Source organism: Centruroides vittatus, unplaced genomic scaffold (assembly GCF_030686945.1).
Source record: "Centruroides vittatus isolate TY-2023 unplaced genomic scaffold, ASM3068694v2 contig_371, whole genome shotgun sequence".
In the NCBI taxonomy this organism is placed as follows: domain Eukaryota; kingdom Metazoa; phylum Arthropoda; class Arachnida; order Scorpiones; family Buthidae; genus Centruroides; species Centruroides vittatus.
Genome location: NW_027122194.1, coordinates 1737286 through 1764526, shown reverse-complemented (window position 1 = coordinate 1764526; position 27241 = coordinate 1737286). Strand labels below are relative to the sequence as shown.

Below are 27241 nucleotides of genomic sequence, written 5' to 3'. Positions count from 1 at the left end.
GCGTGAGAAAATTAGTCAAACATTCTTCATCTTGAGAGTTAGATCCGGATGTTGAGAAGCACACATCATGGAGATATTTTCTCTTAAGCAGCACTGCCAAGAAGTTAAGAAGTATTTGATTTATACATTCAAAGAAGAATTTGCACAGAAATTCAGCTGTTTATCATTAATTTTACATCTAATTAGCTTTAATTTTGCAAAAAAACAAATAAATTTTGAATATTTTAAACTTATTTAAATCAATTACTACAGAACTTCCCTGGCAGACTGTTATGTCATAACGTATAGGTTATATCCTATAAAGGATTTTTATTTCATCTACGAATGTCCCAAATGTGTAAAATATGGATGAGAGGTTGTGAAGGGTTGATTAGTGGCGATTAAAGGGTAAGGAAGAGCTGAAGTGGAGAGGTAGGGTAACTGATTACCATACAACAAACTGGACGTGGTAGGATATACGGGAGGAGATGCATAAGAAGTACTGAGACTGCTATTTTGTGAAGGGGGCAAAGTGGGACTATTGGCATCCATTCCAGGGTTCTGTTTCTTCCATTTTGTTCTCCTATTCTGAAACCAAATTTTTACTTGGGTTTCAGTAAGTCTGAGTGAAAGAGCTAAGTTTAGACGTTCGCACACAGATAAATATCGAGTTGTCTTGAATTTATTTTCCAAAGCAACTAATTGTTCGTAGGTAAAAGCAGTTCTTGCTCTTCTTGGTTTTCCTGTTTTACTATCTCCCGAATTCTTCTTTTTTCTGTTTGTTCGAACATCATCTTTACTTGATTCCACTCCCTTGATTTCATCTTTTGAATCCAATCTCATGACTTCTGATTTGTCTCCCACTTTAAAAAAAGAAAAGAAATATTTATAAATTATATTTATTTATTTGGTTTTAACATTATAGAATATTTGGAATGGAAACCAATGATTAATTTCAACTATTAGAAAAACTTACTACAGCAAGCTAAATATTAAAATAACCTAAATCAAATGATTCATTTTAATTGATATAACCTTAAAAAATTATAATTATTTTAATTTAATTAAAAAATTCCCTTTGACATATTGAAAAACAATACATTTAAATGAAATAATAAAGCAGTTAACATTAAAATAGTTTTCATGCAGATATATTTTTTTATTTCTTATGCCTGGCTGTGTAGGTTTCATAATAGAATAATTCATGAGGAAGGAAAAAAAATCTTATTTGTATTTATCTGCTATGTTTATCATCTCACTCTGTTAAGACATTGTAGCTTTTGGGAGTCATCCGGTCCCAAACATCTGTAATCTTTTATTACTAAAATTTATACATTCCGTAAGGTAAATTCCCAAAATAAAATTTAAAATATATTTAATGGATAATTTTTTTAACGAGTTAACATGTTGAAAGTGTTTTTTAATACTTACAAATCGAATTTTTTTTGCATGTAAATTTTGTATTGTTTACAACCCGCAATTACTAAAAACTATTAAAAATGGATAGGTAAATTGCTAATATAATTTTTTTTACGGATTTTAGCAAAAATAAATGTAAATAAACTAAAAGACCATTTTTCCCTTATTGTTTTAAAATAACTTTTTTTTAAGCATTTAATTTAATTTATATTCTGTTAATATCTAAACAACGATTTTCAACCTTTTCCACTCTTGTTCCCTCATTAGCCTTTTATGTGTAGTTTTGTAGTACTAATCGGTATCCTAGTGGTACAGTACTTGTACCACCGGTTGAGAACTGCTTCTGTGGAGTATCTATGTAAAAGTCCTATTACAGAAGAGTATGCAGGATGGGTCCTGCGATAGGGTCTCGTGTTTACAGAGACCTCAAAAATGTTTACAGATTATTTGTCCAGAGATTTAAAAATATAATACTATTTTTAAAATTTTGTTTAATGTACAGTACTAAAGGCCTGGCCTCACTTGACCCCTGAGAGGCCCTATCTTTGCACAGAAATAGATCTTTAATCCAATAAACCTTATATTAAATAAACTATATTTTTCTTATAGTTTAATTCGGCAATAATTTATATTGAAATTTTAATTATAAATATGTGATTATTTTAAATAAATCTCTAGGCCTGTTTATATAATAAAACTTAAATAAATCTAGAAGAGAATTTTCTACAAACATCATAAGAAGTTTAGTTATAGCATATAGGCCTAGGCCTATATTATCTGACAGACATTAAAACCTACAGTGAAACAATTGAGAGATTCACAATGTTAATTATTGTATATTCAACACAAGTATTTATTCAAAAAGTTAATTATTTTTTTTTCTATATTAATATTGTTTTTTACTTTTGCTCATTTAAAAATAAGGGCTAGACATACAGCTTTTATAAAATAGGATAAACTTCATTTAAATCCAATTTTATTGTTCCTTTTATTTCTAAAAGGAAACTAATTTAAAGAATGCCTTTAAAGAAACGAAATCTGAAGAAAATTCCATATATTTGCTTATTGAATAATTATTACCTCAATATGATTTTGTATTATATAAGTAAAATATTGTATTTTCTTCAGTCAGGGCCTTCGAAAGCTTGGTATGAATCTCTGGGCCTGGGTAAAGCGAGCCTCCTTTGCCTTTTTTTTAAACAAATGAAATGCGTAGGATGTTTTTTTAATTAATAAAAAGCAGTCTTAAAGATTCTTTTTATAGTAAAATCAAAATTAATTCTACTAATTAAAGGTAGGAATCACTACGGGCTACCACCACTATGTTTTCTGCAAACCGGGGAAAAAATCCCTAGCTTATCATTCTCAATGGTTCTATCTTCAGTAAACCTCATATATAAATATATATATATATCTTCAGTAAACCTCATATAAAAACCTCAATAATTTTATTATAATCTTTTTGCTAAAAGAAATATAAAATACATCTTAAATGAAACAGAATCCAATAAATCCTGTTTTATTCAATTTTTTCATTGTTTCTTCCAGGAAGAATGATTTAAAAGATATCCCCAATGGAATAGAATCTAAAGAAACTTTTCGCACAATTACTGAATAAATTAATTATTACTTAAATTTATTCTGCTTTTTTTATATAAAATATTGTTTTTCTTTTTTCATTAGTGCTCATTCAAAAGTAAGAACTCTAGTTACAATGATAACGCTTTTAGTGAAAGAAATTAAGAGATATCTCTAATGAAACAAGATCTAAAGAAAATTTAGAACCTATTTTCTTTTAAGATATCTATTAAATTACTCAACCAATATTCTTTAAATACAGTATCTATCCAAATGACTGACCGTTTTCCTATATGTCACATAGATTTATTTAGTTATCGCTTAGCTATTTTTTATTTTTTAAAGATTTTCGTCAATTAACTCTATTTGTCCTGATACTTTGGGAGTGTTTACTTTAGTAATATGTCTGCCCTAAGGTCCAACAAAAAAAAAAAAAAAAAATTACTTCTATAAGGTTTTAATGCTTGTTTTTTCCGAAGTTATGTGATAAAACTTTTTAAAAATATTTAATTCTGTACTGCATATTATATATAAATTATTATCCTTATTTATATGTTTAAAATTAACCAAACTCTTTATTGAAATCAAATTCTTTTTTGTTAGAAATTAACCGTAGAAATAGAAAAAGCATCATATCAATATTAGTTGATTAGAAATTTAATGGAGTGGATTGAATTGATGGAATAAGACAACTCAACACTGCCAATGAAGGTTTATCTCGGAAGGATTTCTATGGGAAACTTGTTTCTATTTAGGTGCTAGACACGTGAGGAAACCTGGAAAAGCTCTACCGTTTGCGGGATTCGAACCCGCGACTGGAGTTCGGTGGTGTTATTCTGGGGGCAACTGGGGCAAAAATTTAATGTAAAAATTGATCTAAATATGTAATTCATTATTGATATATAATTTAATATTTATTATATATTTATAAATTATAATAAATTGAAAATTATCTTAATTTTAAAATTCAAATGACTGATTAAATTTCTCTAAGTTAAGAACGAACTTAATTTTTATTAATTGACAACTTTTTTTGAAAATTCCGTTCTAAAAAAATAAGATATCCAATTAAATATGAAAAAAATTTTCTAAAAGAAAAGCAAAACAAACTGCTGAAACTGATAGAAATCTCGTTATATTTTAATATTTTAAAAATGATTCTACAATAAAGTAGATTGTTTTTCTTCTAGAACTAGATCCTACATAATAGTGATATTGCATTAATATGATGAAAAACATTTTTATCAATATTTATTTGATGATGATCATTTAATTTTAATTATCTATTATATTTCATATTTATAACTAAATTTAATTTATTTTAAAAGCAAACGAAGCGAGAAAAATATATTAAAGTTTTTCAAGAAGGAAAACAATCATTTCTATTGGCAATAAATAAATACGAAACATTAAAGTTTAATTCATAAAATTCAAAATTTTTTTAAATAAAATATTATTTTATTAAATTTATATGGTAACATTCCGGATTTTATATATTATTATCTCGATTTTTATATTTTAAATAATTGATTTTTTTTTCTTATATATAAGTTTATGGGTTTCATAAGTCCATAAAGTAGACTTATAACTAAATTAAAGTTTTTAATTTAGTTATAAGTCTACTTAAACTATTTTTCTGTAAATTACTACTATTTTTAAACTATTTTTTTCTGTAAATTCAGATATTTTACAATCTAACTTAGAATTTTTAACTACAGATAGTATATTTTAAAAATTATAATTTTAATCTTTACATGCTTAAACTTATTAGAACCATTCATATGGTTTTCTACATTAATGGGACCCACCATTGGAGATTGGATAACACCACCGAACACTGATCGCGGGTTTGCGCCTGACCAACAGTCTGGCCACGTGGAGTTTTCCAGGATTTCTTCACGTGTCTAAAACTTAAATAGAAGCTAGTTTCACATAGAAAGTCCTCTCGGAGGCATCCCCTCTTGGCAGATAGCTCATGTATTGCGTGATTTTATACAATTAATTCAATTCTAATGGTTTCATTTTAATAATTATAGTTTTAATACTGTTTTTTTAATTATAAGTAACAAAAATTATACAGCTTTAATTAATACAGCTTAATTAATAACTAATTATATATTTTTTAACTTTAAATTATTATTATTTTATCCATTTTATTGGTTTTATCAAGATCAAATCATTTTTGATGTTAAACAATGTTCTATATAACAATATGCTGTACTTTATTATTTAATCAGAAGAATTAATTCCAAAATTGCATGTAAACATAATAAAAACTACTGTATTTTTATTAAATAAGACTTTTATTGATAAACCAATCTATTGGTCTAGATAAAATATTTTTATCAGCATTCTATTTATCTCAACTCAATATTGTAACAGTTAATTCTTAAATCGTAAACTTAACCTGGATTAAAATTATTTTTGTAATAATTCCTGGAGAAATTGAAATAAATGTTAATAAAGCGAATTGTCTAATTAATTTTATTATGAATAGAAGGACAAGAGAAGCGAGATTAGGGTCCGAGTTCGTATCAAATATGAGGCCCACTCCTCTGTAAAAGATAACGAAATACATCACTATTATATCACTATTTATCAAATACAGCCAAACCTCTGAATAACGGCCACTGACGAAAACAAAAATAGCCTTCCGTTACAGGTGGCCGTTGTTGGAGGTTCCATTGTATAATGAAATTTTTTTTATAAATATTACGTTAATCTAAAGCTTTTCAGTCATTTACAAATCACATTTGTTTTTTTTTTTCACAGAATGGGTTCTGATGTTTACAGTATTTAAAAGAATTTTATCCCGTTTCTATTTCTAGAGTTTATATCAATTAGAAGTTTTTATGTTTTTAACACAAGATTAAATTTTGGGGCCTGTCTATATTTATGGCCTTGCTAGTCCCTCGTTCATATCTAATTAAGTAAATATATTAAATTAAAATTGAAATATAATACTTCGTTAACGACTTACTCTCAATAAACTCTAACTAAAGTTGTATATTTAAAGATTATCATTCTGTTTCCTTTGTAAGAATTCATGTAGGCTAGAACTTTATAGGATTTTTTTAATATAAAAAAACTGAATTTTGTGGCTTTCCTGTTGACCTCCTCTTCCGTATCTAAACAGTTACACTAAAACTCAAGCCAGTTCATTCCATCTTTACGCCATTAGTTTTTCTTAGTTTATTTAGATTTACTAAATACTTTTCCACTTTTTTATATAAACTTAGTAAAAAAAACTATCAGTTTTCCATTATTGCAGACTTTAACAAAAAACATCAAGAATAAGAATTATTCTCTAGAGAATCTAAAATGTTTTTTTATACTTTTTTCCTATGTGACGACCTGGAACTTACATCTACTTTACTTGATTTCATATTGACTAAGTGGTCGTTTCCCTAGGCTAAAAAATCACTCGCCTCTTACTTATTGATAAATTCAGTCATCTTCATGTAATAAATACATAATAGAAGTCAGAAATTACAACTAATCAATTTTAATCGGAAAATTTTAAACGATGAGATTCTTTTATTTTATTAAATATCCTATTTTTTTAATAAATGGTCTAATAAATATATTTTTATGTTCTTAATTTATAATAATAAGCATGCATTTTATATATATATTTTTTACAATTTTAGAATTTATAAAAACCTGTGAGATTATATAGGCCTATAAATAATATATATATATATATATATACGAAATATATGTATTTTCCCTTCTGTTAATAAAGGTTGTTCGAGTATTTTGTCACATATTTTAATTCTTATAACAATAATTATGAAACGTTAAACAAATTTAATAATTTTAATAAAATTTCCAGCTCTTTCTCTAATTTTCTGTAATATTAATAGACTTTACTCTATAAAATAATTTATAGTAAATAATTTGACTTATTTCTTAGAATATTTCAAGATTTTTAATCATAATCAAGAAGTATAACTTTACAACAAATAACTCCATCAAAATTTATATATTAAATTCCACTGCGATTACATTTATAATTAGACGTATTTCATAAATATTCATCCCATATTTTTTATGTCTTGTGAAAAAATAATAATGTGATACAATTACGTAATATTACATCAGATCTTGCTTGATATGTCTAATAGACTATAAGGTTTATAACAGATAACTCGCGGCTGTGTGCTGATAATAATGCAGTTTTGTGTATTATATCTGGAAAAATAAAGTAGAAAAGTTATCATATTCTGAAATAATTTTCATTTTTGTTATGAAGAGAATTACACTGCCCGTAAATGAATCTGTATACCATAAAATGAACTTCCATTAATCGCCTTGTAAAGGATCTGGCAGATAGTATAACATTTTTATAAATTTAAAAACATGTTTATGTTGTTTATATTAATTTTTAATAAAGAGAAGTGAAGACGAGATTATATACAGATAATTTCATTCTCATTTTAGCCTTAGAGTCGGCATCTACTTCATTCAAAGTCGTAAGAAGAGTGAGTTTCAGTTACGACTTATGAATTGTTTACTTAATGTACACTATTTAATATTCTTATCGTTAATTTAATTAATTTAAACATTAAATTTACGGAAATTTATTTTTATTTAATATTCTTTAAAAATTTGATCTTATATTGGGGAATTAATGATATTTAATAAAAACCTATTACAAAAGGCAATAGGCATACTATTGCATACTATTTGTAGGCCTAAATGTAGGCCTACCTTAATGAACCTATTATAATATTTTTCATTTAAGAAATTGTTTATTAGAAAGTAATTCAAATGAAGTTGATCTTAATTCTAACAATTTAGAAATTTATAAAATGAAGTTCAATCAAACTTAATTCGCCTTCATATTACTATTAATTGTATTTTCCTAATTTTTTAAAATAACATGTAGTAAGTTCATTAAATTATTCACTAACAATGAACTAAAAGCTTATCTTCATCAAATATCACTGTAGTGGCTATGCTGAATATGTCTTGTAATGAGTTTGATTTCTTCTGAAACGTTCAATAATAGATTGTTGTTAACTTCTAAAAATTAAACTCACTGCTTGAAGTAAATTAGGTTCTATAATTTGATAATACAAAGTAAATTAGTCTAATATAAAAATAAATAGAGAGAATAGTTGTTTAGAATTTGATTAACCTATTAGCGATATTATCTAAAATACAGTAAATAATCTTTGATTCAATTCAATTCAAATTTAGTTAAATCAGCTCCGGATTTAAACCAATTTTAATTTTAACATTTTGTTAACATGAGTTAAAATTTGCTTAAAAGTTTTCATAACGCGAGCGCTTTCTGTCCTTCGCGTCCTTATTATAAGGCTTGATAAAGCCTTATAACAAGGACGAAAGCGTTAGCGTTATATTGAGGTATTTGGTACCGCACGTTCTCTCAATACCTTTCTGTTTAAAATCTTATTCTATTGTATTATACAGTGATTTCTGTATAAAACAATATAAGTTAATTAATTAATTATTATGCCTTTGTGTCCTCTATTGTAATTTAAAATTTATCTTACTAGTACTATACTAGTACTTTTTTTTAAATCAATTAACAGGACTTATTATACTGGAATTATGGATGCAGATATTTAGTCTTACAGATCAGAAATTATGTTAGCTTACTGTAAATAATATCTTTACTCATTTCTAAGATAGCAGGTAAATTTGTTCCAAATCAAAACATTTTATCTTTCCGATATTAGTTCTTAATATTTTCTAGAATAAGATAATTCTTTATATATTTTCGTACAAAAATGTTTTGTTTCGATAACGCTAATTCAGTATAAAATATTTTTGAAGTCTCATTATTTATTTTGAACTATTCCAGTATATGTCTAAATATATGCCTTAATATATTTTTAGGTTAGACTATTATGTTTTTGAAAGGAAAAGTGTTAAAAATAAAAACATATTGTACAGTACTGTACAGTACATATTATTGAAGAAAAGTTACATACAGGTACTGTACAATTTTCTATTTTATTTTGTATTAACAAGGCAGAATAAGTCAGTTATTTCTGTTGTAATTAATATTAATACTAGAGTTTAGAAGATTATTAAAACTTATAGAATAATCATGTATTAAAATTGTACAGGTTTTTAAAGTGTACTGTCCACACTGAAATAAAGTACTGACGTACTTTGTACGTCAGTACTTTATTTCAGTGTGGACAGTTATATATTATATTAATCTTTTTATCTTCTTTCATTGTATAAATCTCAAAGATTTCAATTCAAAAAGACTTTTTTAACGTAAAAAAATCAAAATATTAACAATAATTCTTATACCACATCTTGTATTTTAGATTAAATTTCCTATTTTTATTCTATAGGCCTACACTATTAGTAGACTTTCATCAGAAATTATAGAGGTAGCTGATTTAAATCTAAGAATTATGTGTCACTTTTAATATAACTTATATCTGTTTTAAGTTATATACACTTTATTTATTTATAAAATAAATATCGTAAAATTCATATCAATTAATTTTTTCTATCAGAATGAAGCTGCGGGATCAAACTTACAAGCATAAAAATTTGTATGTAATTAAAATTATTAAATGTAGAAAAATTTCCGATTTATAAAATGTTTCGGTTTATATTTATCTTAAATGTTGTTTATATAAATATCAGAAATAACTTTAATATGTGGGAAAATATAGGCCTAAGTATTAACAAGACAAATTTAAATAGTTAATGATTATTATAGCATAATTTAATATATAATTAAAAGCTCGTTAATTAATTATATTAGTTGTATTCTAAATAATCTTTGTTTAAAATAAGATACAAAAGCGATAAGTAGATATATCAATGCGGAGAGATTTTTTACAAGTAGGCAACTACTCTTCCTTCAACATTCACCTAGGAATAACATTGTTGTTACAGTTCGGAGAAGTGGAGAGACTTTTATCGAATCCAACCAGATCTTCAATGACAGCTGACGACGAAAAGACGAATGTTCTTCGCTCTTCTTAAAAAATATTCTAAGAAATTTATATTCAATATAAAATCAAGTTATCAATGTAATAATTAAAGACAATACAGTTAATTGTTTAATTGTAATGTGGATGCTATTAATTGTTATACAAGGTTCAAGGTTTGGTTTTAGATCGTTTTCAGGATTTTATCCTTTAAATATTATACCTATAGGCTATATATATATATATATATATATATTATATATATATATATTTCAAATTTTGGATTAAATCATACTTTATCTTTTTATATACTTTTTAATATGAATTTCTGAAAATAAACTTAAATTACTCTCTAACTTTCAACGAAATCAGTATGCGCTCACTCCTGATATAACAGACATTAAAATTTATAGTATTTAAAATAAATATAAACCAAGTCAAAGCTATAATAAATTTCCTCTGCTATAATAATTAAAACTTCTTAATTATTTACATTTAATTTAAACGAAATTAATTCAATGAAACTAATGATAGTTTATATCAATTTTTCATACACTAATATATATTTAACGCTTTATAATTTCAACTTAATTTTTTGTTCTCTAGAGATATAATTAGATCTAGAAACAAAGTGAAAAAACCAATTAAATAAAATAAAATAACTCAACATAAATAAATTAAAAGTCCTTTTTTAAGTCAATATTTTACATTTAATCATTTAATATAGTTATAATTATATTATTTAATATAATTTAATATGTTAGTTAAGTTTCAGAAATTTAAATTTTGTATGGAATATATGAAATATTGCCTTTACATGGTTAACTGACTGTTGAGACACACATAGATTGACCCAACCGTGCTTTATTTTGCTAGATTTATGCCAAGCAATTTATTCCAAGCGCTGTAATTTTCGTATTGAACAAGAAACATGTCATCTCAAGCAATTTTTGCAAAGTTTCTAAGTAATAAAGCATTCGAATTAGGGAAGTTTAGTTTATGCTACGGTTAACTAATTCTTGGTCCACTTTACATGTATCCGAATAAATTAATTTTATAAGTAAAATATATCAAAAGGCCTATAAAACTGTTTAATTTATACGGTCTTTTTACATTTTAATTTTAAAATAAAGCAACTATAAATAGAAGTAGAAGTTAAAAAGCGTCGGATTTAAACTTATAACACAGGCTGTAAAGACAAGGCCTCTAAACTGTAACCTTGTATGACGAGACCCTGAGTTATAATTTGTTTAGTTTAGGTATATTTAAGGCCTAGTTCTGAAATTCAAACTACTATTCTTGTTTTATTTAACACTTATATCAACATCTATCATTTGTTATAATCTAACTTGAAAGATGATAAACTTGTTTGAGATATTTAAATGTATATATTTTAATCAAATCCAATAATAATAATAACTGTATTTGAATGATATTTTTGATTAAATATAGTTTATATAAGCAATTTTTTAAAATATAAATGTATCATTATCTTTGATTCCGTTTACTCTAATCCTCCTACTTGACTCTAGCTCCACCCACTAAACACGTGCTCAAAAGCGTCACTTAGGGAATTAACCAATCATCTGGATGCAATTTGATTCTTCTCGTCTTTTGTTTTTATTCGTCGAAATATTTTCTTGGTATCATACGTCATATCATTTAAATAAACGTTATAGAAAAATAAATCTTGAATATGAAAAATAATATTATTCGAAATATTTAACTTGTTTTTTTAAACTTTTATAGAAAACCCTGTGGCAAACAGCTTAAAAATTTATTAAAAAATTAATTGTGAATTTATTTACTTATTTTTATTTTTTTGCCTTTTCAAAGTAATTTTATAAATTGGCAATTTTACAGTTTAGCACAAAATTATTTATATAATTAATTAATTTTTTACTAATTAAATATTTAAAATTATGGTAATAATTTAAGTTCATTATTTTACTGCTCGAAAATCATAAATAATAACTATAATTTGTATTAAAATGTAACAAATTTGTTAAAATTCTTGAAATTTTTAAAGTAATGTAAAATTGAGTGAAATTTCTTAAGTATTGGCTGTCTCGATGATTAAATTAAGCACTAAATTACTTAATTTTTACAAAATCAAATGATTTAGTACTTAATTTCATACATTTTGCAGGACTCAAACACTAATTTGTAGGAGTTAAATCACTTGATTTACACAAATCAAGAGATTCGACCCCTACAAATCAGCGTTTTTTGAATATCCAACCTTATTAAAGCTTCATATAACTTATGATAAACAATAAAGTCTAATCGATGTACAACACACCTGTGGGCCATTTTATTTATTTGTTTATCTAGTATCAAATAGACAACACATATTTCTTAAGGCTATAAAGAGTAGATTTGATCACACCAATAATTGAGTTTTATATTTTCAATAATTTTTTCCTTTATTTTTTTAAAAATCTTCTTATTGTTAGGCTTTTTAGTAATTCAATTCTTTATTTTAGGGATGATTTTATATTTATTTTAATTTTAATAGGTGATTTGTATTTATTTAGTATATAAATTTCGAACAATGACAACAAAAATGATGATAAGTTTTAAGCTTAAAAATCAAGAAAAAACTACAAATAAAAATTAAAAATTAACTTAAATATGTAATTTATTTATTTTTTATTTTTAAAATTTTCATTTATATATGCCTATATTATATTTTAATGAATTAATCTACTTCCCATTCGTAGATCTAAGAATGAACGTAGTTTAGTTTATAGAAGTTTTTTTATAAATTTATATAAATTAATCTTTAAAATTATCTAATAAATATATTTTTAAATGAGAAATAATTTTATAATTAAAAGTATTTGGTTGAAATCGAAATTTCGTACTTCTTGACCGTATTAATTTGTAAATAGCGGAAGCTAATTATACAGTAAACGAGTGTTTATAATTAAAGTGACGATTTACGTTTAATTTTAAGAAGAAAAATCAAGATAATTTTCAAAATTTTATTTTCGAAAATCAAAACAAAAATTGTTCGAAAGCAACATAATTGTGTATGATTTCTAGATTCAGTTGAGCGGAAACATTCAATTTTCGTTATTTTTCAATGGGTTTAATTTAATTCTTTTATTCTAAATCGAGATATCTTATTACTTAATTAAAAAATAGCTTAAATGTTTTATTTTTTGTAATAGATTTATGAGTTTTAGTTTTATAAACTGCACAAAATAGAACAACTGCGTAATGGTAAGTGTAAGTTAGTTTTATGTTGTTATTTCTGTTCGATGTAAATAAATCTTGTTTTAAATTAAGAAAAAAATACATATTGTCTTTGTTGAAAAAAGGTTATTTAGTAAGCGTATGCTGTTTTATTCTTAAAAAATAAAAGATATTGATGCATTAGATAGAACCGTATCTTTGAACTCTCTATAGTAAAAGAATTGCTATTTTATTTGGCATTTCCTGATTAATAAAATATTCTTATTTTAAAAACTATTTACATAAGTTTAAAATAAAATTTATTTTTTAAGGTTACTGTTAGAATCTCTTGTTGATTCTTAACGTTACGATTGGATAGTTTAATTCTTAAAAGTACGAATCGACTAAAATAATTCAGTAGCTCTACTAAAAAGTTATCAAAAAGTAGTTAAATAAATGATGATTAGAACCTTTTTTTATAATATAAATCTCAAAATTTGTATAATTTCCTTTAAAAAAAAAAAAAAAAAAACAATACATTCTTTAGTTATAATGAAATGTCACACGCACCATTAAGTTAGAGTGTCGCATAAACAAAATGTAATCTTGCATATCTAAACCTATGTTGAATATCGACAATTACGATTACTCCTGGAATATAATAATGAGCGATATCATGCTAATATCGCTTTAGAAATTGAACTGCCTAATATATTATTAAAGAGTTTGTGATTAATGGGGAGATTCTTGTGTCACCGATTCCACTTCTACGTCAACGTGCGGAGTAAAATTCCTAAGAGACTGCAATGACCTCATTCGACTATTGTTAAGGGAATATCTTGGTAGAATTGATGGTTTCCCTGTGATTTGCTCAGTTAATGAAAGAGAAACTCCTCATAAATAATAAGCGGTCTGTTTATAGCAAGAAACCAATTGGGATTGTAGACTCTGATAAGTATCCTTAAAAGAGAAAAGGTAGTAAGTTTATAGACAAATCTTCTCTTTTTTTCGATTTTCTATTAAACATAGAATTTAGGTTGTCATGATACAAAATATAAAATTTAACTATAACTAAAACTTTTATCCTCTAAATATCTCATATTATAATTAATATTTTGGCAAATTTATAAGCTCTAAAATCGATTTTAAACAATAGAAAACTTAGTTTTAGGCATTATTTTAAGCTAATTAAGCTTCCATACACAGGCTGTATCATATATGCTGTCCTAGATATAGACTATATTACTTTACATTTTTTAAGTAAAATATATGAAGAAATGTCCTTAATTTTATATTAAAAAACAAGTAATTATATAAATTTATATAAAAATTAACTTTAAAGTATAATTAAATTTATATAGCCTACTTATGCAGCATTCTATCGTATACGTGCTATTTTGCTTACATTAAGGATCCCTAAAGAAAATTTAATACGAATATTCTTTATAAACAATTCTTTATAAAATTTACACAGTTTTTTCATTTAACGGTAAAATATGAATTAATTAATTCATATTTATTGTCATCTCATTAAACACATAAGTTTTTATAAAATTTAGCCTCTTTTTTTTAAATTTATAACTTAGAAACAAATTATCCTAGGCTTTAACCATTAATTATAATTTATATTATTTTATTAATTCTCTTACACGAATAAACAATAAATTAAAGGCCTACAAAACGAACTTTTCGATACATAATGGGCACTTACAGGTTTAGTAAATTTATTTAAAATAAAATAATACGTAACTTTATAATAGTTTTGTACCAGATAATTATATTTTAATTAGTTTAATTCACTTGAAAAATTCAGAAATCGAATTAGCTTTTTGGTACTTTCTTCTGTAGCGTAGCCTACGAATCTCTTATTTAAGGTCCCGGGACATTTGCTCATTTCCTCATCTGTCTGCTTTTAGGACTATTGAGTTACACTCACCTGAAGAATTTTTAGAAGAATGTCGATGAGAACCCGTAAATTTACTAGGGTCGAGAATGTCGTCTACCGAAAAAGGTGTATGACCCAAGGGGGTGTGTTGCTGTACACCTTTAGCCAAACAATCTTCAACATCTTTTTCTTGAAGTTGAGAGGAACCGTTAGCCAGCATTTCATCCATCCCGACTCTACACCAACATCTTCGAATGTATATATTTTTTAAGAGTTTAAAAAATAATTCGAACGAAATATCGAAGAATTAAAAAGAAGCGATGATGATAAAGCGGCTGGACACAGCCTGATAATGGGTCATCCAATTACATGATGGGTTGAGCACAACTGGACGATTAGCACGTACTGAACATCGCTGCTCTTCATCCCAGAGAAGGTATGGTTATGCGCATGCCCGCTGCATCCTCCATACTTTGACGATTTCGGATGCTGGATGAGGGGTTGGGTTTCTCTCTCATTATGAAGTTGTCTTTCCATTGGGTGGACGCAATTTCGATTTAAAACTCCCGACGACGTAACTATAAACGGATTAAACCGCAGAGGGGGGAAATAGAAAACATATCAAACGAATAACATGAGGTAGAATATTTTCTCTGAATTTTACTAATCTACATGTTAGACAAAACTCATCCGAAATAATTAATCTACCTTAATTAGACTCTCTTTAACATTAAAATGATTAGAATAACTTTAATTATTTTCAGCTAAATTAAACTTAAGTCGCTAACTTAACGCACAGGTTACTTGTGTAAAAATTAGCGTACCATCGAGTTCATTTTGACTTCTTTTTTCCCCTTTAAATTAATTAATTTTTTAAACTAAATTAAAAAGAAATTTATATTATTTAAAGCACAAAATTTTCTACTAAATTCTGTAGTACAGTATATACATTTATAATTTTTTACAATACTATTTAAGAATTAAACGAACAGATTTTAATGAAAAAGTGGAACCATTTTCGTCTTTATCATTTACAAATTCCACAAAAATTATTTACTTTCTTCATGTAAGATACATTTTTATAAAAGCTTTTAAGTGGATACGGGGAGTGGCCCAAGAGTCAGATAACCATTGTATAAACTGAATCTCTCTTTACTTCTTAAAAAATTTACGAAAATAACATCATACGTAAACACAAGATTAAGAGAACTAATTACACAGGAACACAACCGGGATAGATTTACGTATATATTGTATATCTATTCTATATTTTTGTATCTATTCCAATTATATAATTGTATAATTATCCTTACTGTGTAATATATTAAATTATAATATTTTCAAATGTTTTGATAGCTAAATCAAGCGAATCATGCGGTTAACTGACTATGGATCACATTATATATTAATTTATTTTTTAATATTAAAATTCATTTTATATATTCTACTGATTGTAGGAATTTCTGGGGTGTTATTATTATTTTTAATCGAATTTTTTAACGAATATTCTTATTGTATTAAATATTTAGAGTATATTTTTTACAGGAAGAATTATCTATATTTTTATCAGTGCAAAAAACCAGCTAAAGAGTAATATAATCTCAAAAAATAAATAAAATCTAGTAAATATCAGATGAGTAATCAAAGAGAATATTAAATTAATTCCTTTTTAAATCTCGTGTTTCATTACAGAAGTACACCATTAACTGAATATATATATAAATGATTAATATAAAACCAGAAAAGTCAAACTTTTACTATAATGAAACCGAAGATAATATTTATAAAAAGTTTTTCTTTAATGAAGTATGCTTGAAAGATAGACCAAAAAAGGAAATAACCGTTTCTTCCTGTATTGTTTTATTTCCCTTTTTTTCCTTCTTCCTCTTCTTATTTCCTTTCTTTCCCTCTTCCTCTTCTTTCTCTTCTTCAATGGAGATAAAATCATTAGTTTGCATCTACATTGTTTTAAATATCCTTAGGCCTTTCTATAATAATATATTTACTAGTTAATATAATTGTTAAAGTTAAAACGAAAACTATTTTCTTAATCGAATCAATTTATTTCGCATATTTAAATCAGAATGAAACAAAATGCCTATGGGCACATTTAAAACCGAAGCGAATCGGAAGGCCGAAGACGTCACGACAATATTAATTTTACAAATAGGCAATTAAAGCATAAAAGCTTCAACCCGTGAAATCCGGAGAGGAGAAGATCACGTGTCAAGTGTCAGCCTTATCGAGGAGGCTAGTGTCGGATTAGTAGCGTTTCAACGAAGGCATGCAAACAGCTGATAAACTAGGCGCTGAATGAAGGCCTCTAGATCAATCGCCTGCTATAGAGGACTCCATTGAATATAAATTATTCAATGAAATGCTTTTGTATACCATTTCTACATCGCGAAAAAGGGGATTAGCGAATCTTTCTTCCAAGGGATTGAAAATATTGTTGAAATCGCTTCTATTCTCTGTGTGTGTTGCGATTGGATGCTTGGCAAGAATGATATTTGGCATTTATTGTTGCTACTTCCAAATATAGTTTTAAATTGCTTACTTCAAATACTGTAAAACGATACAATTACATTATTTTAATTTAACTAATTAGGCCTAATTCCCGTAGGAATTTCCATTCAAGTTTTATTAGCAATTTTCGTGTAAAACTTCTTGTAGTTTTCTCCAATTACTAACACAGTTCTATCTATATATACTAATTAATTTAGTTAAAAATTATGCTATTTTAATTAATTAATTAAGATAATCTTTAATTAAACTATACGGTGAGTATAGTAAAGGTTCAAGTGAAGTGTGGTAAGCTCCAAAAGAAAAGAGACGTAAGCTATGTAGAAGATGATATATATATATATATATTCTTTTGTTTTTTAATAAATCTCCGGAGTTGTCGTGTTTTTTAATTTAATTTCCTTAGGAAATTTAGAATTAATTCACTAAATTCATTATTAAATATTAATTTTTTAGTGAAATGAGTCCTATGACAAACCACAGAAGAAGTAAACTAAATGCAATTCGAAAGCAATTTCAAGTAGGAAAAAAAAGATAAAAAAACATGTTTAGTATGTACTAAAAATGGTATGAAGAAGATTTTTCTCATCTCACAGGACCTGTCAACTATCCGCGAATTGATAATTGAAGAAAACATATAAATTAAAGCCTCATATCTACAATTAAAGACAATAAATATTGTATTACCCGTAGAGTCTGGTGTTTTATTACGTGTTGCGCCTCTTTCAATTTTTAAGCAAAAAATAAGAGAAAGAACCGTCTCTTCCATCTTCCTCTGGGATTAAGCTTGATTAGATGAACAGTCAAGAACTAATTAGAAAACAGAGTCAATAACTTTCCTCGCTTTTTATAATATTTCCATGTACAAATGAGACAGAAATTGTTAAGGAAAGATGAAAAACTCGGTGAAAATTTAATAAGAAAAATCATTCCAATTAATAGAAACCTTAGTCTCGTTATAAATCAGAATATTTCAATCAGAATAAATATTTTAGTTAATTTTTGTTGTTGTTTTTTATCTTTAAAAATAGAATGATTAAATTCAACTTAAATAACGATATATTTTTTTAAAGTTTTATTACGAAACTTATTACAATTATCACTCACAAGAGATCAGCATTTGAATTCTAAAATTTATATTTATATAAATTAATTTATTTTCCTAAATTAAATTATTATTTTTAAATCAAATTAAAATATTTAATTAAAGAATTAAAGTAATTTACATCTATTTTGTGTTGAAAAATATATTTTTATTTTAGGGTTTGTACTGTGTGTATAAAATAGAATGTCTGTTATATCCCGAGCGATACGGAATTTTTCATAATTGCTTCTACATCCCTGTGCAAAAAGGGTAGGTTTTAGAGCCTAGGTTTTATAGTAGCCTATAAAACCTCGACAGCCCACTCCTCCCCGAATTTACACCTGTTAATTCCTAAAATATTTGACTAACTCCTGGAAAATTATATTTTTAAGCTTAATATCACATATAAAAGTAAGACCTATAGACTCTACAATTTTCAATTCTATATTCTATAATAATATATAGAATATTTGAAAACTGCATTTAATTAAATTTTGTTAACTGTAATATCTCATTTTAAAGCCTTTTTTTCATAATTAGGGTATAAAATAATCGTTTAATTTATTTAATATTATAGCTTTGAATAGTAATAGGCCCACTATTAGACTAAATTATAATAAAACTCTGTTTTCAAGGTTTGATTAACATGAAAATGGTTTCAACAATTTGCCAATCTCAAATCTTAAAAACAGGTAAATTTTATTTATTCTAGAAAATACATCACCAGTTTTTTACATACAAAAAATAAGTTAAATCTGTTTTAAGTGCAGTTCCGATTTACAATAAGGTAAACTGCTGTGTTAACCTGTTTTAAAGTACAGAAACTTGGAATTGTATCGGACGGATTTTGATAGGGGGGAAAAAAAGAATTTGCTTGTTCCAAGTAAAGAAACTAACAAAGTCAGACGATCTTGGCTTAATGGTTCATCCATTGGACACCATAACGCCATTTTATCAATCTACTGTTCAATCGGCGACGTAGTACCTGAGAGAGTACATCAATCTCTCCACAACATGCGGGAAATGTGGGCAAACAGTAGATTTTTGTCGGTTGATACATCTGTGTAATCGGAAAGACTTGCCTGGAAGCGATGCTTCCTTCTTCCTTCATGATTTGTTGACAAAAAGCTTTCCATCTATCCCGATGTATGACCGAAAGAACATAAATTTAATTTGTTAGATAAATACAGAACACTGTATGATGTCAATTAAGTTAATCCCTATCAGTCGGTCGGGTTCCCTTGGGAATTAAGGGTCTCTCCGTGCTCCGGGCTATCCTACTTCCCTCTGTTAAATAAATGACTTTTAATATTCTATCCGGAAAATGTTTTTAATATAAAATTTTCTTTTACTGGAAATGAACCAGATAAGTTAGTAATTCATCTTTCTTCATCTCTTCGTTTTAACTCTGTTTCATCTCCATTCGTTTTCTTCTGAAAGCATAAATTACATTCGCATTTTCAACCGCTAAAATAGCTTTTCTGTTTTTAAGCTTATAGATCCATATTTATTTATAAAATTTGAATTTATTTCATAAATTAACTCTTAATTTATTACAAGGTCGGTATTCAAGAAGATCAACGAAAAGTTGAGTTGTTTCCTTCCAGCCTAAATTCTCAATGTAAATATATCCTTTGAAGCTTTAGATTTCAACATTTGGGTGTTGCTTGTATCATAACATTTCATTTTCTCTTGACCTTTTAACGACGATTTATTTTTCCTTAACTCTTTCCACCATGCGGGTAGTAAAGGAGGCATGTTTCTCATGTCTCTTATGAGTTGTATCAAAGCTCTTCCAATCTGTGATCGCTGAGAGGCCTTTCTTAAATCTATTATAAGTTCTACCGTACAGTAAGATTGGTTTTCATACTATTAAGAGTCGCGGCTAAGCCCAAAATATAGGCAACTCTTTTCTTCCGTATAGACATATTAAGAGGGCTTTTTTTTTAAATACTTATTGTCGGTTCTGTCATAATGGGCTTTTTACTCTCCGCCTTGCGATCACTAACAGGATATTTTTTATGCCATGTTCTACCAATGATGAATGACCACTCATGAAGGCTCCTATCTAAATTTGAACCCGTTCCTCTAGAGAGGCAAGCTTAAACCTTAATACCTTTATAGAGCCTACATATATTTAAATGTTTAAGCATTATTTAGCTGCCGGAAAAGTCGGTTAAATAATGGTTTAGTGCATTTAAATATATATAAAAGGCTTGGCAATACATGTATTTTGTCTAATTCCAAGAAACCTTGAAGGCAGATGGGAAATTATTACAGATATTGATACTAAAATCGAATTTAAATTAAAAATTTATTAAAGATTTGGCTGATTCATTAAAATATCTTTCATACATTAATGTAATGGCATGAAGAAAAAAGTTTGGTAAACATTAATATATATTACATAGAAAACACATTTACAAATTAATTACTTTAATATTTACTTTGTTATATTAAAACTTCGCAAGTATTTTATTAATTAAAAATTATTTTAAAGTTATTACAATTTACATAAATTTTTAATCCATTAAGATAACTTTATTTTAAAATTTAAATAAATTATATTATCGCCCTCTGTTGATAAAGCTTTAAATTATTTATAAAATTCATAAAAGTGATGAATCAATTTTACATCTTATTTCTAAATTATAATAATAACTTTATTTATTATTTAATACTGTATATATAAATTAACTATTAAATTATTTAATAATTTTTAAAACTAAGTCGAATGCTTTAATTAATTTCGTTAAATGTTGTCAAAAATTTATTCTTGCCATCTATTGGCAGAAACTGAAAATATTCTTGTACTATAGCTCAATGTAGTAAGAATTTTCTAAAATGTCGCCATCTGTCGATAAGAATTTATATTAAATGTAGCTTTTTAAATAATTAATCGAATAAATCTCTTTAAAAATTCAACACATTGAAATTTTATTAATAATTTTCAAACATTAGTTTGTCTTAACTCTTTAATAATGTACAAAAATTTATATATTTTCTAATCCATTATTTCCATTGTAAGGCTGTAATTTGTTATTCATAAATTACATTATTTCAAAGAAGTTGGAAAATTCATGCTCTGTTTTAAGACAATCTTTCAACTTTTTTCCTCTTGCGGGTAATAGAAAGGGCTCTTATTATGCTTGTCATTGATTCGCCATGGACAGCAGGGTAATGAGGAGTGAAGACATTGTCTTAAGAGGATCACGATGAACAAAACATCCCGATAAATACATCCTTTCGTGTAAACGGAGGAAGAAGATTGCTTTATTCATCTGAACACCTTCTAACATATGGTCTAATTTTACATTGTAATTTTCGTCATATTCGAGATGCCCACGAGTGGTCGAGTGGATAATGCATGACACCTGACTGGACACTAATAACTGGTCACAGGCTAGCATCTGACCAACGTGCAAATTTCCGGGTTTTCTTTATGAAATAAGGGCCTGTTTTCCGGAGAAAGTCCTCCTGGGAGTTTTAGAACTGTTTTCATGAAGACATTTTCATAAAAAGTTCTAAAACTCACCACCTATGGTTCTGAGAGCAAGAAACGTTTATTTCTACAAGACATTCACATGGATCCTACTGATCAATATGGTCTCCATTATGAAGGTGTATAACTGAAGACGATGAACGGAGTGTTTAACGGGAGATTATAGTTGATCCTCTGTGATGCTTCTCACGTGCAGCAAGATACTGTCTTTCAACAATACTAAATTTGAGAGATGCTCTCAATAAACCACACTTTTTAAGTATCTCCACAACCAAAGATTACATGAATTAAGATTTGAGAAAAGAGAGAGCCAGGAAGTTTGAAACTCATGACTAATTACTTTGTTATTGGTGAAATGTATCAGAAGCTGCTTTACACAAATCCGATATGTGGAGACGCTCCATCTTGCATTAAAGTTACACAAAAGTATTGAGCATTTACTAATAACTCTTGCAACCGCTACAGAATATGTCACAAGATCATTAAGACTAATTTCTAAGAGAAATGTTCGAAGAAGAAATATGACTTTGAATCTACACGAGAGTGTAAATTTAGATAAGTGCTGAAAAACAAGGATTTACATGGTCAAACTGCAACAGTTACGTTATCCACCGTTCTATAGAGGTAAAGATGTGTTTCGTCGCTCCACAGGATATTCCATACTACGACATATTCACTTCCATTCTGGCAAGATAGGCTAACGCAAAGCTCAGTAGAATTTCCCTGTTGGCGGCAAGCAACTGTGATTGATCTCATACCAATAACATGCACCGACTTTTTCAGTATCTTCTACACTGTGCACATCAAATAACCTAGTGTTGTGAGATTTCATGTGCACTACTGGACCCTGCAATATTATTCATTAGCTGTTCAATGACAGGTGTGGTACACAACAACTTCAATAATGTGTGAAGTGATAGGTTGGCATCTTCGACTTATAACTTATAACAATTTATAACTTACTTTAATTACGTTATTTGGTATATTAGAATCTACTTCATTCCGACATATTAAGCATAAAATTACGAAATGACTCCAGCGAGTCTCAATGGTTTGTGGACCTGGCAACAAATTTTGAAATTTGTACCAAATGTAAGTCCTTATATACATATATGGAGCCACATATATTATACAGGGTAGTAGAAAATAAATTTTCCCAACTTCAGAGGGTTCTGTAGTGTTCTACTGCTTGAAATTAAACATCATTTGAACAACAAGCCCTTCCGGTGATGCGCTCGCCATTTATTAAATAAAAATTTTTCTTTCTAAAAGACACCGATAGGTGGCGTTGGAGTTCCACCTATCGGTGACTTTTTCTACGAAAATCTTTTCATTAATTTTTTCTGTAGAAGGTTTTTAAGTGCTTTTTAAGTTAATAGATGGCAGCACGAATATTTGAACATTTTTCTACATTTATTTTTAAAAATTAAAATCTAATTAAATATTATTTTAATTTTACATTTTTACTTAAATACAAATGTTTTAAAATAATTTTTAAAAATGCAAAAGCATAGAAATTTTAATATAAATAATTTTTCGAATTTTTATTTATAAAAAACTATAATTTATTTGTTCAACACCAGATGGCGATAGAGAACTATTAAGTTTTCAGAAATTCTAGAAAAAATATTTAAGTAAAATCTCTAAATCAATAAAATTTTTAATAATTTGAAATAATAATTAACTATTCAAAATATAATAATTTTAATTTTAAACACAAATCATTTTATTAAAAATAAAAAATAATTTGTGTTTAAATTACTTTATTGCCTGCAGATGGAAGCACTATTCACTGTAAAAACTTTTAATTATAATCAATTGTTATAATTTAATTCGTATAATTTTGATTTATATTAAAAATATTTAGACTTAATTAATTAATAAATAATTAAAAAATTAAAACAATATTATATAAATATGACGATTTATTCTTTTTAAGGCGATCGTTGGTATTCAATATTTCGTTATATACTCATCGGGCTTAGTGATGCTTATTTATATTTTTAGTTATTAACTATATTAATAAGCTTAACTTATATTATTTTATTTCGTAATTAACATTTGAAAAATATTATGTAAGAGAAAATGTAATAAATTTTATATTTTATTCTTACTTATAATTAATTTATTATATTCGAATGCTTAATTCTATTACTTACGCATTTAATAAGTAAAATGCGCCATTTTGGAAAGTGCGGGGTGGTTCATTTAACCGATGTCTTTGAGAAAAATCAACGAATTTTGCAAGAGAGTTTAGTAATTCCGGTATTAAACGAGAATAACTCACATTTTGAATAATTTTTCTCCAAGTTTTTAAGTATTTTAGGCAGCAATTCTTAATTTTTACTTTCGGTCAGCCCGTACTTCACTCATCTATAATACACTTGAAGTTCTTAGAAGAATGAATCTTACATAAAGAAAATGAACCACTTCATCTATTATTGATAAAGAGAGAAGAGACGTTTCTATTGGAAATCCAAAGTGAAGAGGTCGACATGGCGATCTTTTTTTAATCGAAACAGTTCATATCTAGATTGGTTGTACACCTGAAAATATTTCCCTCTTTTTAAAAAAAAGGAAAGGAAAAAAATCGAATCCCCAGAAAACGAATCAAATCCATCTTTTGGCAAATCGCTGGAAAAAATCTTTCGGGACAGGAAATCGGCTTGGATGCTCGCTTCTTTGATGAAGTGGAATCAAAGCTTTTAGTTCTGCTTTTATAGTGATTTTCCTCCCAACCAGTATGATTGGGGAATTAAGCCACTCTGCCCTCATATTTTTACTCTCCCTCCGCCTTAGGCAGACAGTATTATCTGTGGGTGAAAGTCCTCCTCTTCTATTCAAAACTCTTCTCTGCTCTGATAGATTTATCCTTATATATTTTTTTATTTATAATATAATCCTTGTCCCTTAGCAGGTATAAACAACATGTAAACATTTTGCTTTAAAATGATATCCTCTAAAATTTAACTCCGCTTTAAGATACTCGATTCGCCTTACCTTCTGTAATTTTTATAGTCTTCTATAAATTTCAATAGGGCGAGTTTGGTTTATTTTATCTTATATATAGTATATTTTTAAGTCTGTAGTCCGCTTATCGTCGGCGAAGTTCGTTTCTGTGTGCTTAAGTTATAAATATTTATATTTAACTGTAGAAATCCTTCCAATTAAAGATACTCCTCAGGCAGTAATTAACTGTAAAAGCGTAAAGGTTAATCGCTGCTTTCTAAATGAAACTCTAATCTCGAATCCGAATTTTGTTGTGACGGAACAGTTATCGGATTACCGTGGCAAAATTACAGACCTAGTGATTACCTGACGTTAATCCCCGATGATCAGGGACAGTAGGGTCATCTTTACTCCGGCCTCTTCGCTCTTTTAAGCTATGTTCAAAGATTTCCTAAATTAATTCTACATTATCTTTACTGCTGCCTATAAAATTCATTCGTTATTACGTCGATTAAGCTATATTGTAACATTAAAGAGATTAATGAAAATTCACTTCGTATCCTTCAAAAAGAAGTGCTGTTTCGCGTATGTATTCGTCGCTCCTTAATTACAGGCGGGTAGTTACTAACTTATATTAAATTATTGTTTTCTTATAGCCTATATAGGATGGCTCAAAAGCCAGTTATCGCTCGAATAAGCTATCAAAAGATATTAAAAAGTCGTACTGTACATCGAACGAGAAGGGTCTCATTTCGAGTAATTTTGTAAAGTTCGTGAGTTGTAAAGATGAAAATTTAGTCTGTGTGGTGCTTAATTGACGTTTGGGCCACCCAATATATGACTTTATAACTCTATAGATATAAAAAACATGACAAAATATTAAATCATCTCCTGAGTTAATTATTGATTTTTATGACATTAAATTATATTATAGTTAGAGATATTATGAGTTAGTTCCACCTGCACAGAACTTATCTATTTTTTTATGATTTTATAAAAATTAATGATATTAATTTATAAATAATTAAGCGTATACTATTTACTAATATCGAGGACGTTACGGGCGCTGCATTGTTACACTGTATACATGTCTAGTAAAGTTACCACCTGGATACAGAGCAGGTGAACTCACCCGTACTCTGGCAAATTATAATTAATTTTTACATAAATGTTTAAACTAAATAGATTATTTAAAACCATGATTTTTCGAGATTAATTTTTATTCATAAATTTAATCTGATTTGATATATTTAAACATTGCTTTAGGGATCAATATCATTCTAACAATATGTAATTATTTGTGAATTAGATTTCATGAAAACAACAATTCTTACGTTAAATCAGATTAATTAAATCTTTTTCTCTTTATTAAATTTAGTGTTTAATGATAGAATATTAATAACAAATTATAACAGATGAAATATTTTATGCAATTTTTGATATTTTGGTCATTAAGACAATGCTCTTGTACTTGTTTCCGTAGTAAGAATCCAGAGGAAGCATAGATTAATAAACAAAAAATTATAACGTTAAATAAATTAATTAATGCTATTTTATTTTATTAAGTTTAGTTTTTAACGTTAGGATATTAATAGCAAATTATAATAGATTAAATATTTGATGCAATTTTTGTAATTTTCTCCATTAGGACAATGTTCTAGTAGTATGTACTGTTAGAAGAGATTCAGAAGAACCATCGATTAATAAATAAAAAAAAAGGAAATATTTTTTACAAGTTTTTATAAATGTTAATATAATTTGTCAAGAGTTGAAATCATCGAATTTGGCCATAGACCTACCTAAATTTCATTTTACGTCTCTAGGGCAAAGGACGATTTTTCAACCGAGGGAAATCATTAAAGAATAAACCCTTTAATAATATTTTTTATTAATCCAAATAAGGGGAAAGAAAGCCGGCGAGTTGTAGAAGCAAAGAGGATTTTTTTTCTTTTACTTTTTAAAAAAGACGAACGAAAATCTGCAAGACATCTGTATAAAGAAATGCAACCAGACTAATGGATCTGTTGTCGTAAGAGATTGCCTCAGGCATCTCTGGACGCTTTTTCTCTCTATATATATTTTTTTCTTTTTTTCCCTCCCTCTAAACAAGAAGTGGCATCGTCTTTTGTGTCACATCATTTACATAGAGTACGTCAGGTGAATATCTTGTGGTCTCGTTGCGAATATCGAACCGAGATGGAAATCCGCCTCCG

At 27.1% G+C, this 27241-nt stretch overlaps 1 protein-coding gene across 1 annotated transcript; it reads right to left on the bottom strand.

Annotated features, from left to right (window-relative positions):
* Positions 1-205: 205 nt before the first annotated feature.
* LOC136975410 (homeobox protein slou-like) lies at positions 206-15365 on the bottom strand. Its single transcript, XM_067270458.1, has 2 exons — positions 15022-15365; positions 206-842 (listed from the first exon to the last, which is right to left on the bottom strand). The coding sequence occupies exons 1-2, from the start codon at positions 15197-15199 to the stop codon at positions 319-321; spliced, it is 702 nt and encodes a 233-aa protein (XP_067126559.1). The 5' UTR covers positions 15200-15365; the 3' UTR covers positions 206-318.
* Between the last annotated feature and the right edge of the window lie 11876 nt (positions 15366-27241).